The 18,521-nt window shown below is 46.4% G+C and overlaps 1 protein-coding gene across 1 annotated transcript in view; it reads right to left on the bottom strand.

Moving 5' to 3' along the window:
* The window catches only part of MMD2 (monocyte to macrophage differentiation associated 2), a 70,152-nt gene that overhangs the window by 11,154 nt on the left and 40,477 nt on the right, over positions 1 to 18,521 (bottom strand). Inside the window, exons 3-5 of the mRNA XM_012808701.1 lie at positions 10,968 to 11,049; positions 7,763 to 7,923; positions 4,789 to 4,863 (exon numbers count right to left, since the gene is read on the bottom strand). Of these exons, the coding sequence (XP_012664155.1) occupies positions 4,789 to 4,863; positions 7,763 to 7,923; positions 10,968 to 11,049 (318 nt within the window). The remainder of the gene's footprint in view (positions 1 to 4,788; positions 4,864 to 7,762; positions 7,924 to 10,967; positions 11,050 to 18,521) is intronic.

Here is an 18,521-nt window from a genome sequence, read left to right as displayed (position 1 = left end):
ATGGAATGGGATGGGATGAAGGGAAGAGAGAAAGGGTGAAAAGAAAACTATACATGTCATTTTCAATTAAAAGCAGGACATTAATTTTAATTTGGTTTTAATGGAAGAAAATGAACCCCCCAAATTTTTCTGCTGATCTTCAAATATTCCTTCACCATAAAATTCATCCTCTGACTCTAAAGTTAAGGTGATAAATTGTGTAAAACATAAAGAGTTTAGATTTTTTAAACTTATGTGTTGCCACTGTCAATGCTATTAGTTCACTCTCCACTGTCAAATCGGCTGCCTTTCTTCCACTGACACTTGATTTTTCTGATACATCATTTGTTTCACATTTCCAAGATTTATAATATTCATATTCTACACCTACAAGTCACAGCTGGTTCATTTTTTTATTGGAATCAGTATTCACTAACATTCTTCAGTTCTTTTTGGGGGGAATCTCTTAACTGTCTAGATTTTGTAGTTAAATTATTTTTTTCAGATGCTCATCATGGCTACTGTGTTCTCTGCTTTCTTTCACGGTATGGGAATGGTTGCCGATTGTTCTTGTGGTTGCACAAAAACCACACTACACAGTTTATGCCAAAGTCCACCTGTGGAAAAGTGTAGAAGGGTCTCCACTGTGTATCACTGTTAAATGGTGCCATGGCCACATCCTGAGGCCAGCCTGGTTTCTCCCCTTTGCTAGTGATTTGTTTGTTCTTTTCAGTCTCAATGCCTGAAGAATATGTCTCTGTCTTTCATTTCTACTAGCTTCTCTCTGATTGCTTTAATTTTTCAGCTGTTTAAGAATATGTGTATCCTCTCTAATTATCTCAAGCCCTTCCTCTATGTTGGTATTTGGTTTTCGGTAGTTCTGTTACTGTTCTTTGTTAAGTTGGATTTATTAATTCATTCCATCAAGTTACGGTTTTGTTCTTCAGGCTTGTAGTCACTGTTCTCATTTCTGTCAGTTGCTTTTTCATCTCGTCTTTGTGCTCTTGTTTAATTACTTCCTTCCTTCCTTCCTTCTTTCCTTCCTTTCTTCCTTCCTCAGAGTCTCACTCTGTTGCCCTGAATAGTGTGCTGTGGTGTCATAGCTCACAGCAACCTTAAATTCCTGGGCTCAAGCAGTCCTCCTGCCTCTACCTTTCAAGTAGCTGGGACCTCAGGTGTTCTCCACACACCCGGCTACCTTTTCTTCTTCTAGTAAAGACAGGGTCTCACTACTGCTCAGGCGCCTGAGCTCAAGGGATCCTTCCACCTCAGCCCCCAGAGTGCCAGATTTACAGGCGTGAACCACCACACCAGCCTATAGTTGCTTCCTTCCTAAGAGGCTTGACATCACTGTAGGCAGCAGGGCCAGCAGTGAGAAGAAAAGCTGAGGCACAGAGGGGAGCACAGTGAGGACAAGCTGGCCCTGCCTCTGTCTGCCATTACCACCATCCTCAGTGACACAGGAGGATGGCATAGGTTACCAGCAGAAGAGTCTGGGAATTCTACATGTGTGTTTGTCCCAAGATGCAGAAAAGCTTAAGGAGGCCAAGGAAGAGTACTTGGAAGGTGACCATAGTGATATTCAGCAATGAGGTGTGTAGCACTTTTTCTAGGATGAGTTCTCAAACTTAATTGACCAAGGTGTTGGACAGCACACTGTGACTTTGTTTCTCCTCACTACAGCTGGGAGGAAGAGGGGCTGCTACCACTGTCTCCATTTTACAGGCCAGAATACTGAGGCTCTGAGGGAGTCTGTAATTCACCCAAAGGCACATGGCTAGGAAGAAGCTGATCTAGGACCAGAACTTAGTGCTAACTCTACAATCTGTTCCCTTTCTATCACACCAGACTTTCAATTTTTGTTTTGAAACAGAGTCTTGCTCTGCTCTGTTGCACAGGGTAGAGTGCTATGGTATCATAGCTCGCAGCAACCTCAAACTCCTCTTGCCTCAGCCTCCCAAGTAGCTAAGACTACATTTGCCTGCCACAACACTTGACTAGTTCAGTTGAAAATAGAAAAACTAGTCAGGTGTTGTGGCAAGCACTTGTAGTTCACCTGTTGCTCAGGCTGATCTCAAACTCCTGAACTCAAGCAATCTACCTGCCTTGGCCCCCCAGAGAGCTAGGATTACAGGCATGAACCACCACACCCAGCCCTTTCAATCTTCCGTCAGTCATATAACACTCTTTCCTTATATGAAGATTTTATGCAAGAATTGTATATGTAAGCCCAATCTATTTAAAAAAAAAAAACAAATGGGGGTTCTCTGACTGAGGTAGGGATGGGGAAGCCCATACTCATTTACACCCCCAGTCCCTCTGAGGTCCTCTGGGGGTCATCCAGGGCTCTTCAGAAGATGGCTTGAAAACCAGGGCAATACAGGGAAAAATACCCACCGAGTAATTCTGCACCACCTGGTCCCATGTTCCCCTCTCACCATACACTCAGCCAGAAACCCTGTCACCATCCAAGCTCCTCTGTCCTTCTCATGCACATCCATCTTGTCCCTGAGTCCTTCAGATTCATCCCCCTCTGCAGCTCTCAAGCCAGGGCACCTCTCCCACCTGTGCCCGTGTCCTCTCCCACAGCACTGACAGCATGTACCGCACTGTGCCCACTAGTGTCTTCATCCCCTATTAGAGCGTAAAGTCCACAGGAGGGAAATGAATCACAGCCAGGTGTAAAGAACAGACACTCAGGTGTTACATCAGCAAGGGGAGGACACTCAGAGGGTTGCACTAGCAGTCTATGGCAAGAGTAGTTGCCACAGCCAATCACAAATCTTAGCTTGACTCTTCTTGGCAACAACCAAAAAGAAAAAAGATACCAGGTGGTACCCAGAGAGATCATGGGGCCAACAAGAAGCCACTGCATTGACTAAGGTCCCTCCCTGGCCTCTGGCTTCTCTTGCCTTGGGCTCTTGGCATGCTCAGTGGCCTCCCATCAGCCACGGGGTCCAGGGCAGCAGCTAGTCCCAGCCATTTCTGAGCCTAGCTGTGCCCAGAGCAGACCCAGTCATCTGTCCAGTAGACCACAGTTGGGCTCCCCACTCACTACAGTTGCTGGTATCCCAGAAACTCTGGCTTTCCTTCTCTTCTCTTCCCTGCCACCCTCTTCCTGCTGAATATATTTCTAATCCATCCAACCCCTCCTCAGCAGCTGCAACAGTCCAAGCCACTACTATCCATCCCTAGATATCTGTGCCAGCCTCACTGCTCCCAAATCAGCCACTTATTGGTCCAAAAGCTGAAACACACCAATGTCCTGCCTCAACCCCTTCTAGCCACTCCTAAGCACAGATACAACAGAAATGCATAGTTCTGTACCTATACACAGGTACAGAAATGTACAGAGGGCCGTTACCCACAGCCACCCTAGCCCTGGAAGCTCTGCAAACATCTAATGACAGGAGAATGGCATGTACAGCAAGGAGGGTGAACAGACAACTCCTGCACACAGTACCGCTGAGTTGCCAGATGTAAGGCTGTGGGAAAGAAGCAAGACACCAACAAGTGTTGAGCCCATTAACATAAAGTGCAGCATCAGGCAAAACTAGTATATGGTGACGGAAGTCAGAACTGTGGACACCCTTGCAGGGGGAGTGGCCAGAGAGAGGAGCCAAGGCTTCTGGGGGCTGGTCCTGCTCTGTTTCCTCCCCTGGGGGCTGACTACGGTTTGGAAATTCATCATGATATATACGTATGACTGTGCACTTTCTCCTTGTACATTACACATCAATAATGTTTTTAAAATGCCTTCATATATGCAAACAAAACCCACTTATTAGGGGATATAATGAGCATACTCCATTTATGACAGCCAAAGACAGAAATCACCCTGGCAGAAACGTAAGAACAAATCTCTTTGTGCCTCCCACTCCTCAGAGGCCAACATGCAGATGCTGGGAATGGCGCACCTCCTCCAGGCAGCCCTCTGCAGCTCCCCTGCAACTCCCCTGCAACTCAATGTCTCCTTGGAGGTTTCACAGCCACATGCGCACAGGTCTGTCTCCTTGTGCCATCAACGACCTGTCACTGGCCGGCGTTTAAACTGGAACAAATGTCTGTGGAGGGTGATTTGGCAATGCTTAGGCAGATTGGTAGCACCCACCCGCTGAGAACCAGAAAATCCACTTCTAGGAATTTATTCCACAAAGACCAGCTCACCCATGTGCGGTGGCTATTTCTACAGACCAAAACAGGCTGGCTGTCGGCAAGTTCACATGGTTCTAGCCAACACACATACGCTCCACTGCAAAATGAAGGATGTGTAAAGAGATTCACTGCAGCATCGTTTGTTGTAGCCAAGGAATGGAATATCTCAGTGTCATAGATACACATAAATGAAGAATATTATGTGGTTATAAAAAAACAGGGAAATCATCAACATGCTAATATAGAAAAATGTCCCAGTGACAGCAGTAAGAGAACAAAAGCAAACTGATAGTTTGTATAGTAGCCTTCCTTTTATATTAGAAGTGGGAAGGAAGAAGTATAAATATATACTTGTAAATATACAAGGTAAGTATATATGTACGTATACTTACGTTCATAATACATATTTATATATGTATACGTCTACATGTGCATATATACATAATTTTTCTTTTATGCATAAGATAACTCTAGAAGGATACACAAGAAACTGCTAGTAAGTTGTTGCTTCCAGGAAGGAGAATGGGGAGGAGGGAGCATTTTGCAGATAATCTTATGTGCCGAGACAACATATCACTGAGCCAAATGTAAAGATACATTCAACAGAGAAGAGAAAGCAAGCCACGCCTGTGCCTGGCAGCAGGAAGTACTCACCAGGGTGCGTAGGAGGCCGCTATGAAGAAGTAGATGACCATCCGGTCGAACATGTGCAGACAGTGCTCCACCATCCTAGGGCAGCCAGAGAGGGGGGTGGTCACTGCCCCTGGGCCACAGGGAAGGGCCAGCACCCCCCAAAGCCGTCCCCCAAAGCCGTCCCCCGGTTTGAGAGCAAACTGATTTGCCTCTATGCAGCCAGGACCCCTTGCAGCCAGTCTGCCTGCGTGTGAATGATCAGAGCAGTGGCTTTCAAACCTGGCTCCTCATCAGCCAAGGAGTTGTATGGAGACGACACTTCATGGGTCCCACTGTGGGACTTGCAGCCCCAGAGACTAAGGATCTGATGTCCCTTCTCCTCCTTTAACCAGAGCAACACTGCATTTCTATTTTATGTACTGGGCTTTTCCCACAAGTTTCAAAGAAAGAATTCTGTGGCTTAAAAAATGGCAAAAACTACTAAACAGTGTGCCCCTCCGACGACTCTGCGGGTTCCGACATCCTATGTTAGAAGAGCTTAGTTGTTCAGAGCTAGGCCCTGGATCCAGCAGCAAGGTTTCAACTCCCAGCTCTATACTTTGGGACTACATAACCTCACATGAGCAACTTGGCCTCTCTAGATCTCAGCTTCCTCCCCTGCGAAATGGAAGGAACAAAGCAACCTGATTACAGGCTGCGTGAGGATTCAATGAGTTAATACTCAGCACAGCACATAATGAGAAGCACGTAATAAATGTGAGCTGTTTTTATTATGACCTCACTTTGAATAGCAGATGGTAGACCTCAATTCATATGACCGGGGAGGTGTCCAGCCTCCAGAGTGGTGCACTGCCCCCTGGCATTCACATCCTTGCTCAGTCCCCACCCACGAAAAATGGGACAAGTTCAGGGAACCAAGAGGATACTGCCGAAATAACAGGGAGTGGGTCCTGTGCTAGATCATAAAAGATACTACAGCTTCGAGGCCAGACGAGGTGGCTTGCCCCTGTAACCCTAGCACTCTGGGAGGCTGAGGTGAGTGGATTGCTTGAGGTCAGAAGTTTGAGACCAGCTTGAGCAAGAGCAAGACCCCTTGTCTCTAAAACTAGCGAGGTGTCTTGGTGGGCACCTGTAGTCTCAGCTACTCAGGAGGCTGAGACAAGAGAATCACTTGAGCCCAAGAGTTTGAGGTTGCTGTGAGCTATGATGCCAAAGCACTCTACCAAGGGCAACAAAGTGAGACTGTCTCAAAAAAAAAGATGTTATAGCTTCTAGCTTGTTCTCTTGGATCACAAACTCTGAGTGAAACAAATCCCCATGTGTCTGTGGAGAAGTCTCTGTGGGGAAGAATTGAATATCCTCAAACACCCAGCTTGCCAGCCATGTAAGGGAGCCACCTTGGAAGTGGACACTCCAGCCCCAGTCAAGCCTGCAGATGACAACTACCCTAGCACACATCTGACAGCAGGAGAAACCCTGAACCACAACCACATAGGTAAGCTCCTGAAATCCTGATCCTCTGAGGCTTTGAGAGCTAATAAATGCTTCTTTTTATTTGAAGCCACTATGCTTTGGAGTATTACATGGCAATAGGTAACTACTATAAATTATGATTCTGCTAACGAACTGCAGCCATGAACAAATTTGATTGTGGTTGTATGAGTGGGGGAGTTTAGCGTTTCTTCCTAGAATTAAGACAATAACAACAGCTCACACATATAGGGCACATGCTAACAGCACCTTCAAAGCTCTTTATGAGCATTAACTCTTTGATCCTGCCTACAAGGTAGGCACCATTATTTTCATCCACCATCTCACAGATAAGGACACAAAGCCTCGGCATGTCACAGCACTGGCTAGCCTAAAACAATGACTGGTGTCTTTATAAAAGAAAAGAGAGGAGCTTTGGATACAGAGACACATAGGGAGGAAGGCCGTAGGAGGACAGAGGCAGTGATTGAAGTGATATGGACACAAGCCAAGGAACACTGGAACCTCCAGAAGCTGGAAGAGGAAGAAGGCGCCTCCCCTAGAGCCTTGGAGGGAGCGTGGCCGTGCAGACACCTGGACTCAGACTTCCGACCTCTAAAATCATGAGAGCATACATTTCTGCTGTTTAAGCCATCCAGGTTGTGGTCATTTGTTACGGCAGCCTCAGGACATTCAGACTGTGGGGCTCAAGAAAGACCTGAGACAGGGAACAAAAGTGGACAGAAGAGGGTGGCACACAGCTTTATGGGGGGCTACAATCCTATAACCAGCTCTGGTTTGGACACAACAGGCTGTGCAACCTGAGCAAGGCTTCTGAGCTTCGGTATTGCCATCCATGAGACAGAGATGTGACACACTGCAAGGGGGGTGAGCCTGTAGAGCATTGTGAAGTGACATAAGCCAGACACAAAAGGAGAGGTCCCCGGAGTTGTCAGATCCATCGAGACTGAAAGTAGAATGGAGGTGCTGGGGCCAGGGGAGGGGACGGGGAGCTGTTGTCTAATGGGGACAGAGTTTGAGTTTGGGAAGGTGGAAAATCCTGGAGGTGGGTGGAGGCAATGGCCACACAACATGTCATTGTGCATTACACTGCACAACGTAAAAAGGCTGATGGTAAATTGAATGTTGCTATTGTGTTTATTTTACCACAATTGAAAAAGTAAAATAAAATAAGAATTTTAAAAATTGGGGATCCTAATGCCTACGTTGCAGAATTATCCAAAAGACTAGGAAATGGCACCTGCAGGGTCCCTGGAACCCAGGAGGTGCCCAGAGAGGGAGGGATCACTGTGCCCTGTGGCTGGTGAGGCCTCGCTCTCACAGTCCTCTCCAAGCGGAGCAATGAACGCCCAGTTGTCTGCCCAGTGGGGGCTCAGCCCCATTCTGCCCAATGGCCCAGGGGTCACCCCACCCTCAGCCCCATCACAGCTCAGTCCTCGTCCTTAGCTTGACCCATGGGCCCCCCACCCACCACACCCCCTCCTGTGGGCTTCATGGGAGGCACCTGAGGTGGCTCTTCTTCCAGGAGATAGTGTGGAACACGGTGGACACCACGAAGAGGCTGCAGAGACCAAGACCGTAGATCCAGGCAGAAATGGTCTCCCAATCATCGTCTGACAGGAAGTAGAGGTTGGAGCTGCCAAGGATGCTGGGAATGATCCAGAACTGCAGATGGGAGCAGGGCAGGTGCTGTAGTGCCTGGGGTTCAGATTTCTGACCACCCCCATGACATGCCCTCCACCTGAGCTGCCTACTGTGGTGGCCAACGAGGCAGCCACTAGGCCCTTGAAATGTAGCCAGTCCACTGAAGATGGAATTATTTTATTTTATTTCATTTTTATGGTTTCAAGTGTAAATTCCAATAGCTACAAGGGGCCAGTGATTACTGACATGCACAATTGAGGCTGAGCTCTTTGGCCAGATACTGAAAGGGGCCCACATACCAAGCAGTTAAGGACCACGTCCCAGGGAGTAGCTGGTTCCCCCAGGCTCCATTCTGAGCCACCACACAGAGGAGTCTGACGTGGTGGCTCACTGTCCTTACTGATGTCCCTAAGCTCTCCTACACAGGGGTGCCCTAAATACACAGCCTGACCCAGAACAGCACAAGGTTCACCTTATAAACGGGCTTGAGTAGCACACAATCTGTCATGGTAGACTGTAGGCAATGGAATCACCAAATCCTCTGCCTTAAGAGATGCACGATCTGGCCACACTCACCCCTCCAACTTTGCCCCTCCCCACACTCCTCCTGCTCTGTGCCTCGGTCACCATGCTCCGACCTTACTGGCCTTCATCCAGTTGTTCCCACATCCAGTTGTCCTCTTTCCTGTCTAAGGGCCTGTGCACCAGCTGTTCCCTCTTACTGGACATGCTGTTCCCTCCAGTAGTCAGGAGGCTAGATCCTGGTCATCATCTTTCAGGAGTCAGTTAAAATATCACTCGGGCCAGGCATGACGGCTCACACCTAACACTCTCAGAGGCCAAGACAGAGGGATTGCTTAAGGCCAGGACTTCAAAACCAGCCTGAGCGAGACCCCCTCTCTACAAAAAATAGAGAAAATTAGCTGGGCACAGTGGCTCACACCTGGAATCCTAGCACTCTGGGAGGCCAAAGCAGGTGGATTGCTTGAAATCAGGAGTTTGAGACCAGCCTGACCAAGAGTAAGACCCCATCTCTACTAAAAATAGAAAAAAAAAAAAAACTAGCAGGGTGTCATGGCTCATGCCTATAGTCTCAGCAACTCAGGAGGCTGAGGCAGAGGATCACTTGAGCCCAGAAGTTTGAGGTTGCTGTGAGCTATGATGACACCATGACACTCTAGCCTAGGGCAAGAGAGTGAGACTCTGTCTCAAAAAATAAAAATAGAAAAATTATCGGGCATGGTGACATGCACTTGTAGTTCCAGCTACGCAAGAGGCTAAAACAGAAGGATCAGAATCACTTGAGTCAAGGAGCTTGAAGCTGCAGTGACCTATGATGATACCATTGCACTCTACCAGGGTGACAGAAGGAGATACTGACTCAAAAAAAATTTTTTTAAACTCCTGGCAGAAGCACCTTCTCTGTCCTCCCTGTCTGGCTAGGTCCCTCCTTCTGTTATCTGCTCTCATGACACCCTGTGCCTTCTCTCCATGGCAGTCCCCACAACCCTTATCTCACTCCTTGTCTGCCCCACATGACATGAGCCATGCAGGTTATCAGTCCAGGTAGGCACTTAATGAATATGTATGGAAGGAAAAAAGGGAGGGAGGGAGGAAAGAAATGTTCTAGAAGCTTACAGAGAAGAGAAATGGGCACGCAAGGAGTCCAGCCCTAACCATGTACATCTTCCAGGATTCCCTGAAAAGACATTTATCAATAAAATCAGCCCAAGTACATTCCAAAAGGAGGGAGGTGCCCTGCCAGCCTCGCCACCTTGTTGCATGGACCAGGACTGGGATGGATGGGGAATGGTCCTCAGCAGTGCACACACAGAAGGGACTGATTGCGTGACAAAAGGCCATCAGCCACCCACACATATACTTGTGTATGGGAGGCTGAACAGCAACAGGCAAGATAGGATCCCTGATGAAGGGGATAGAATTACAAACTTAATAAAATTACTTTCATGAATCTTACATTACCTTAAAAAATAAACAGTAGCAATCTCATGCTACTTCATAATTTAAGGACATAGTTCTCATTATGCTGTAGATCCTGATTGTTTCATCCTGATTTTTAATAATTTCTCTTTTTTTCCTTCCTTTTTTTTTTTGTTTGTTTGAGACAGGGTCTCACTCTGCTGCCCGGGTTAGAGTGTAGCAGTATGATCACTACGGCCTCAAATTCTCGGACTCAAGCATTATTCCCACCTTAGCCTCCCAAGTAGCTAGGACACAGGCACACTCTTCCACACCCAGATAATTTTTAAATTTTTTTGTAGAGACAGGGTCTCATTATGTTGTATAAGCTAGTCTTGAACTCCTGGCCTCGAGTGATCCTCCTACCTCAGCCTCCCAACATGTTGGGATTATAGGTGTGAGCCACCACACCCAGCACCAGAGATTCAGTTTAAACTCACATCTGCATCACCAAGGTCTGGAGCAGTGTCTGGAGACTTGAGGGTATCCAGAGCTGTTTGCTGAATGAACAAGCAATGGACTGGTACTCTCTAGCTTGGCATGACACAGGGCAGTGGGGGCTGCCATGGCTGGGGGGTAGAGGGAACACTCAGAGCCTCCTAGTGTCTGGGAAGATAAGAGGGCTTTGGGGGTACATTTCAGGAAGGCCAAGAATGAGGAAAAGGCTTCTACAGGAAAGGCTGGGGTGGAGACAGTGAGTATTCCAGGCAGAGGGAACAGCATGTGAAAAGGCATGGAATTGTCCCTTCTAGTTAGGAAACAGTGGTCCAAGTGCAAGAGCATGGATGCAAGAGGTGGGCAGACAGACAGGCTCAGACATGGCTGGGAGCTTACTAGAGTGACCGGATGCTGCACTAGGTACTAAGGAACTGTGGAAGCTTCTTGAAGCATGCTCAGCACCGCAGTCCAGTTTACCCAATGGCCTTCCCTCAAGATCCTACTCACTCTTCTAAGGGCCACAGAAGACCTGAGGAACAGGCCACTGGGGACAGACTGAATTTCTCTACAGGTGAAGAAGCTGCCTTCCCTTCTCCCAACTGGAAGTGCCTCCATCTCAGCCCTGAGCCCCCGACGGGCAGACTCACAGCATGGGTGGCACAGTTGGCCGCGTGTTCATACTCTGTTGGCTGGTACCTCTTGTGGGCAGGAACTCGGTGGTTCATGAACCTGGAATGAGAAGCAGAATTCCAGGAAGCTCAGCTGGAAAGCAGCTCCAGCAGGAATTCCCAGGAGACCTGAGCACGTTCCCCCTCCTAATAGGAAAAGAATAGCCCCCCCCCTTCCTCTGCCCCATCTCCCCTCTTCTGCCCTCTCTCTTTCTCTCTTTTTCTGATTATTAAATGTTTCTGGATCATCCAATATTTTGTGCCTAATCCCACTGTGGTGTTTGTTTCAAAACTTCTCTAAATGTCAAGATGTGGCATTCTCTTCGTTTTCTATTTTGTGTTTCCTCACAGTATAAATTACATCCAATGTAGCTCTCCAAGGGTACACAGTCGATGAATTTTTACATCCAAATACACATAACCACCATCCAGGAAGAGCCGTAATTCATTTCCAGCCCCCAGAAAGTGCCCCTCCCCGGTGGGTACCTTTCCCTGGAGGAAACACCTTCTGGCATTGTCACCAGGCCTTAGTTTTGCCTGTCCTTGAACTTGCTCTCAACAAACTCACACAGCACACTGGCTTGTTTTGCTCACCCTGTTTTTTTGTGAGATTCACTCATGTTGCTGGATACAGCAATTGGCTGCCTTCACAGCTACTTAGTATTCCCCTGGATGAATGTGCACATGGAGTTCCCCAACCTACTGCAGGCGGACACTGCTGCATGGGCTGTTCCATTAACTCTGCCCGGGAACATGTTTGCTTCGGCTCAGATCCATGTGTGGAATTGCCAGGTGACTTTATCATAAAAATAAACATTCCTGATGTTTTTGGTGTCTTTGGAGAATCTTCAAAGTGTCATCCCTTGTTTGATATTCACTGGAGCACCATGTGGAGCTGTTTCCCATGTTATGGATGGAAAAGCTACAGTGTCAGGGAGGTCAGGAAACCAGATCCCCAGGTGGCACGGGGCTCAACCCAGCCCTGGTTGACTCAAATGCTGGCTCTGCCGTGACGTGACTGTGTACAGGGACGTGAGTCAGGCTGGGAAGACAAGCAATGGTTGGATGGGTGGGGAAGAGGCATCCAGATCTGGAAGTAGGAGCCACACACACTGGCTCTCAGGCCAGTGAGCAGGACCAGTTCCCAGGCTCAGAACTGGTTGAGTGGACAGCTCTCCCTAGTATTGGCAAGCCCAAGCCATCAGAAGCAGTTGTACACAACTAACACACACCAAAGATTTTCTCCCCAAGATCCCAATTATTACTTTGTAGACCCCCCCCACACACAAAAATAAGAAATGAGTGTATGGCTCAGAACAATGGACTTGATGCAATGTGGTTCACTGAGCACCTTCTGTATGCTGGCTCCATGCTGAGTACAGTTCATGGAGCATATATGGAACACTTTTGTGTGCTGGAGCCATACTCAGTCTCTGGGGCATTCCCTGAGCTCCTTTCATGAGCTGGCTCTGTGATAGGACAGCTCTGGAGCATTTATGGTGCACCTTGTATGTGCCAGTTTCACACATACTGGCGTGTGAAGGGCAGGATACGGGACTGGGAGGAGGAGGGTTCTACCCACACTGACACTGTGACTTTCCCTGGGACTGCTGGTGTCTGCTTTTCCTATGATGACCCCCTTGGCACCTAGGTGAGCCCAGGGGTCCAAGGCACATCCCCCCACTCAACTGGTGTAATGACTGCTCTCTGCCTATATCCAGCTATTACTACACAGTCATGTGATTCTGTGGTTAAGTGACTTCCAGCCAAGGGTCATGTAAGCCCATTAGACAGATAAGAAAACTAAGACTTCCCACAGCCAGGCTTCCAAGCCAAGCCAGTGCCCTACTTCCCATGGTCAGGCACTCAAGCAGGGGCTGATAAAAAACCAGGGTTATGGTCACAAAGAAAACAGAGGACCCATTCCTGGAGATGGAGACCCCAGCAAAGATCCTGCTAGAGCCCAGAATGGCCCAGCAGCCTGCCTTTCCCATGGTAGCCCAGGGAGTTATCACTGGGCAAGACTAGCTTATTCAATAATAAGTAACAACAACAAAATAATGTTACAGGTTGAGCTGTGTCCTCCCACAATCCACATATTGAAGTCCTAACTACTGGTTCCTCAAAGTGTAACCTTAACAGGACTGTTGTAGATGTAATTAACTCAGATGAGGCCACACCAGGGTAGGATGGACCTCTCATCCAATGTGACTGGGTCCCCGATACAGAGACAGGAAAATGTCATGGGAGGACAGAAATACAGAGGAAGAGATGGCCATGTGATAATGCGGCAAAGACACGAGTGAGGCACCTACAAGCCCAGGGCACCAGAATGGCTGACAGCCACTAGAGTTCAGGAGAGAGGCACAGAAGACATTCTCCCACCCTCAGAGCTCTGCCCACACCTTGATTTTAGACTTCTGCCCTACAGAACTGTGAAGGATAAATGTTTGTTGTTTTAAGCCACCAGGTGCATGGTCACCTGTGACTGCAGCCTTAGGACACTGACACATGAGCACACAATGTCAATTTTGATGGACTCTACTCAGAAACACCCTAGGGGGCTGTGAAAATTTACATTCCCACCACCCAGGCTCAGGGGCCAGTGGCCACCTATGAAGAGACCAAATAGCATCTTTCTCTGATGTGGGAAACCAAATCTCCACCTGAGGCTTTCTCCTCCTCCACCGGTCAGCAGGCAGGGGCAGCTGGCCTCCCTTCCCCTGCCCCTATAATACACCCCACAGGCCACCAAGAGTGCCAGCCACATGGGGTCCAAGGGTGATGTCACGGCTGCCATGGCGACCTGGGACAGGCAATTATTTATTTATTTCTGGACTCCACAAGTCCTCCCTTGTCCCTCAGTCACATTGCCACCACTGAATGCTGGCAGGGAGGCCAGGGAGGCCCGGAGACAGGGCCGACGGGCACACACCCAAGAAACAGAGTTCCCACCACCCTGAAGACCCAAGAACTTCCCCCTTAACTCCTTGTGGCTTAATTCCTTTCTTCATAAACCTCTAGTAGAGCATTTTAAGATAACAATGAAAGCAATTTTTTAAATTTATGTTTTAATTTACATATAGTAAAATTTCTCTTTTCTGACTATAGTTTTATGAGTTTTGACAAATGAATAGAATTGTGTGACCACCACAGTCAAGACAAATAACAATCCATCATCCCCCAAATTTCCTCCTGCTCCTGTGTGCCCAACACCTTTGCCTGGTCCCAGCCAGGCAACCATCACTCTGCTCTCCATCCCTATAGCTTTGCCGTTTCCAGAACATCATATAAAGGGAGGCACACAGTGGCCAGACAGCCTTTTTTATTCCAATGTTTAAAGAGAATTTTTTATTGTATAAAGTCCAAGTGCATTCTTAAGTGGACAAAAACCCTGTGCTTTGAAGGCCAAGGAGAGATTTACTTATTCTCTATTAAAATGTTTCTAATAAAAACTTATTTAATTTTATTTTATTTTGGGGTGGCACCTGTGGCTCAAAGGAGTAGCGTGCTGGCCCCACATGGCAAAGGTGGAGGATTCAAACCCAGCCCTGGCCAAAAACTGCAAAAATATATATATTATTATTATTATTTTATTTTATTTTACTTATTTATAGAGACAGAGTCTCACTTTGTCACCCTTGGTAGAGTGCTGTGGTGTCACAGCTCACAGCAACCTCAAATTCTTGGACTTAGGTGATTCTCTTGCCTCATCCTCCCAAGTAGCTGGGACTACAGGAGCCTGCCACAACGCCTGGCTACTTTTTTGTTGTTGCAGTTTGGCCAGGGCTGAGTTTGAATCTGCCACCCTCAGTGTATGGGGCCGGCACCCTACTCACTGAGCCACAGGCGCCACCTTTAGTTTTATTTTTTAACTTTTTATTCCCTTAGAGACACGATCTTACTCAGTCACTTGAGCTAGAGTGCAGTGACATCATCATAATTCATTGCAGCCTTGGACTCCTGGGCTCAAGCAATGCTCCTGCCTCAGCCTCCCAAGTAACTGGGACTATAAATGGCAGCATCACACCTGGCAAGCTTTTCAATTTTTTATAGAGATAGGGTCTCGCTATGTTGTCCAGTTGACACCAAGACTGTTTTGAAACAGACCTGGCCGTCAGAAAGGCAGCCAAGTCTGTAGGAAATTTCTCTTGAAAGAGCCAATGTTTCTAGCAAGGGGTCAGTGTTAAAGGAAGGGGATGGAAACGGTGTTTCTTCCTCCAGTCTGTTTTAAAACAGTCTTGGTTTCAACTGGGCACCATAGTGAGACCCTATCTCTACAAAAAATTGAAAAGCTGAAGAATAAAATCCCCATTTTGTAACCAGCCCTTGCTGCTCAGAGGACCATGTAGCTGTGGCCTCATGGAGGACTTCCAAACCCAACCAGGATATAGAGCCAGAGGCTGGCAGGAGACAAGGGCAGAATGTCGAACTCCCATCCCAACTGGAGGTCACAGGCTTGGGAGCTAGGCCCAGCCAGGTGGAAAATCCCCACATGGGCACTCAGCTGCTGTGTGATCTCGGGGAAATTATTTAACTTCTCTGGGCTGCAGCTTCCTGGTATATAAAAAGGGATGATAGTACCCAGCCTGGGAAGTTAAGCCATTGTTTCTTGATCTTGTCCACACACTGAGAGTCACCTGGCAAATGGATGAATGGACAAACAAAAAGTGGTACACAAAGAATATCATTCAGCCATAAAAAGGAAGACAGTTCTGACACATGCTACAACTCGGACAAACCTTGAAAAGACTAAACTAAGCCAGGCTCAGTGGTTCACATCCGAAATCCTAACACTTTGAGGGACCAAGGCAGGAGGTTCACTTGAGGACAGGAGTTTGAGGTTGCAGTGAGCTCTAACTGTGCCGCTGCACTCGCTCCAGCCTGGGTAACAACAAAGCAAGACCCTGTCTCTAAAAAACAAAGGAGAGCCCAAGATGCTAAACTAGCTTTGTGATCAGAAGTAACAAAGAGCTGAACAGAAAGTAGCAACAGAAATTAACCTAATGACTACTAATACACCAGTTGCTAAGGACTGAATTATGTGCCCCCCAGAGTGTAAAATTCATATGTTAATGCCCTAATCTCCTAATCCCCAGTGGGACTGCATGTGGAAGAAGGAAGCCATTAAGGTCAAATGAAGTCACTAGGGTGGGCCCAAACCTGACAAGACTAGTGTTCTGTACGAAGAGACATTAGAGCACACACTCTCTGTTTGCCACATGAAGACACAGAAGGCAGGTGGCCCCTTGCCTTGCCACCTACCATCAATGCCAGCACCTTAATCTTAAACCTCCCAAATCCAGAATTGTGAGGGAAGAAATTTCTGTTGTTACAGCCACCCAATCTTTGGTAATTTTGTTACAGGAGCCCTAGCTAACATATCTGTTGAATAAATCATGTTATATACATAAAGAAATAGTATGCAATCATTACAAGTATAACTACAGCATAAAATGTATTCACTGTCCTTAGCTATCCAGGAAATGCAAGTTAAAACCACAATGAGGTCTCATTACGCACTTAACAGAACGGCTAAAATAGAAAATCCAAAATGCTGGTGAGGATACAGTGAAAGTAGATCTCTCCTACGTTGCCGGAGAGAATGTAAAACGGCGTAGTCACTCTGGAAGATGGTGTATCTGTTTCTTTAAAAACTATTCATCCATTAAATAAGAAATAAAGTTATGTCTTTTTTTTTTTTGAGACAGAGCCTCAAGCTGTCACCTTGGGTGGAGTGCCATGGCACCACAGCTCAGAGCATCCTCCAACTCAGGTTATGTCTTTTGCAGCAACTTGGCTGGACCACTATCCTAAGTGAAGTATTTCAGAAATAGAAAAACAAACAGTGCACGTTCTCACTTCTAAGGGGAGCTAAACAATTGGCATATCTAGTCATAAAGTGGTGTGTTTTTTTATCCCATTCAATGGGAATATATTGAATAGGATAAAAAATGACCTTTTGGGTACAATTTACACTATTCTGGTGACAGGTACACTAAAAACCCTGACTTCAGCATTATACATTTCTTCCATGTAACAAAAAATACTTGTGCTCAAAAAATCTATTTTTTGAAATACAAGTTTCAAAAAAAAAACTACCTAAAACATATATTTACCATAGGACCCAGCAATTGCACTGCTAGGCATTAATTCTAGAGAAATGAAAACTTACGTTCACAGAAAAACCTACACAGGAATGTTCACAGGAGCTTTATTTGTAATAGCTAAAACCTGGAACAACCCAAATGTCCCTCAACATTTGGGCAAATGGTAGACTGTGGCATACCCGCACCACGGAATACTGCTCAGCAGTGACAAGGAATGACCTACAGCACACAAAGAGTATCACACTGAGTGAAAACGTCAGTCTCAGAAGGTTACCTACTGTATGCCACTCTTAAAATGACAAAATTATAAAAATGGAAAAGAAATTTGTGGTTGCCAGGGGTGAGAAAAGGGGGTGGAGGGACATGAGAGTTAGTACAAAGAAACTTTGTGGTGATAAAATAGTTCTGTACCTTGATTGTAGGGATAGTTTACAAATCTAAACGTTACAAAAATACAGAGACCAAACACACATACACACACACATCAGTGCGTGTACAATTATAATAGTAAAACCCAAATAAATTCTGTGGATGGTACCAAAGTCAAATTTTTTAATTTAATTTTTTTTTTTTTTAGACAGAGCCTCAAGCTGTCCTTCTGGGTAGAGTGTCGTGGCATGGTTCACAGCAACCTCCAACTCCTGGGCTCAAGCGAGTCTCCTGCCTCAGCCTCCCAAGTAGCTGAGACTACAGGAACCTGCCACAACGCCCGGCTATTTTTTTTGGTTGCAGACGTCATTGTTGTTTGGCGGGCCCGGCTGGATTCAAACCCGCCACCTTAGGTGTATGTGGCTGGCGCCTTAGCCACTTGAGCCACAGGTGCCGAGCCTTAATTTAATTTTTTAATGGACAAATAAAAATTATCATATCAATGGGGTATATCACGATATGTATGCTGTGTAAACTGCAGGTTGTGGAATGGCTCCAACATAAATTTCTTGCTTCTGATACTGGAATCCAGTTGGGTAAAAATGTTACCACTAGGGGAAAGTGGGGGAATGTAGGTTCTCTCTACTATTTTTGCAACTTATGTACTTATTGCAAAATAAACATTTTTAAGCACAATTAAATACAATTAAAGGATTTTCATAAAAATCAAATAGAAAAAATCAAGTGAGAAGATTATATGTACAGTAAACATATGTATACACATAGAAACAGACCTGAAAAAAAAGGAGAGATAGGCGAGTTCAAGGGTGCTGGTCTCGGAGGAGTTTGGTCTCCAACCTCACTTTTTAATTTTTAAGTTTGGATGGGAGATAAGAAAGCCTGTCATTTGACCTATCTTTGAATTTTTATGAGATTATATTCAAGTTTTACTTGTGTAAGTAAGTTTTCAAATTGTGTAATTACATGGGAAACATTTGCCATATAATATTAAGCTCAAAAAGAAAGAATAGGCCAGGCACGGTGGCTCATGCCT

The sequence above is a fragment of the Otolemur garnettii genome, unplaced genomic scaffold (genome assembly GCF_000181295.1).
Source record: "Otolemur garnettii isolate 467f Iridium unplaced genomic scaffold, OtoGar3 scaffold00092, whole genome shotgun sequence".
In the NCBI taxonomy this organism is placed as follows: Eukaryota; Metazoa; Chordata; class Mammalia; order Primates; family Galagidae; genus Otolemur; species Otolemur garnettii.
Note: the sequence above shows the minus strand (reverse complement) of the source record. Positions and strands in the feature narration are given on the sequence as shown.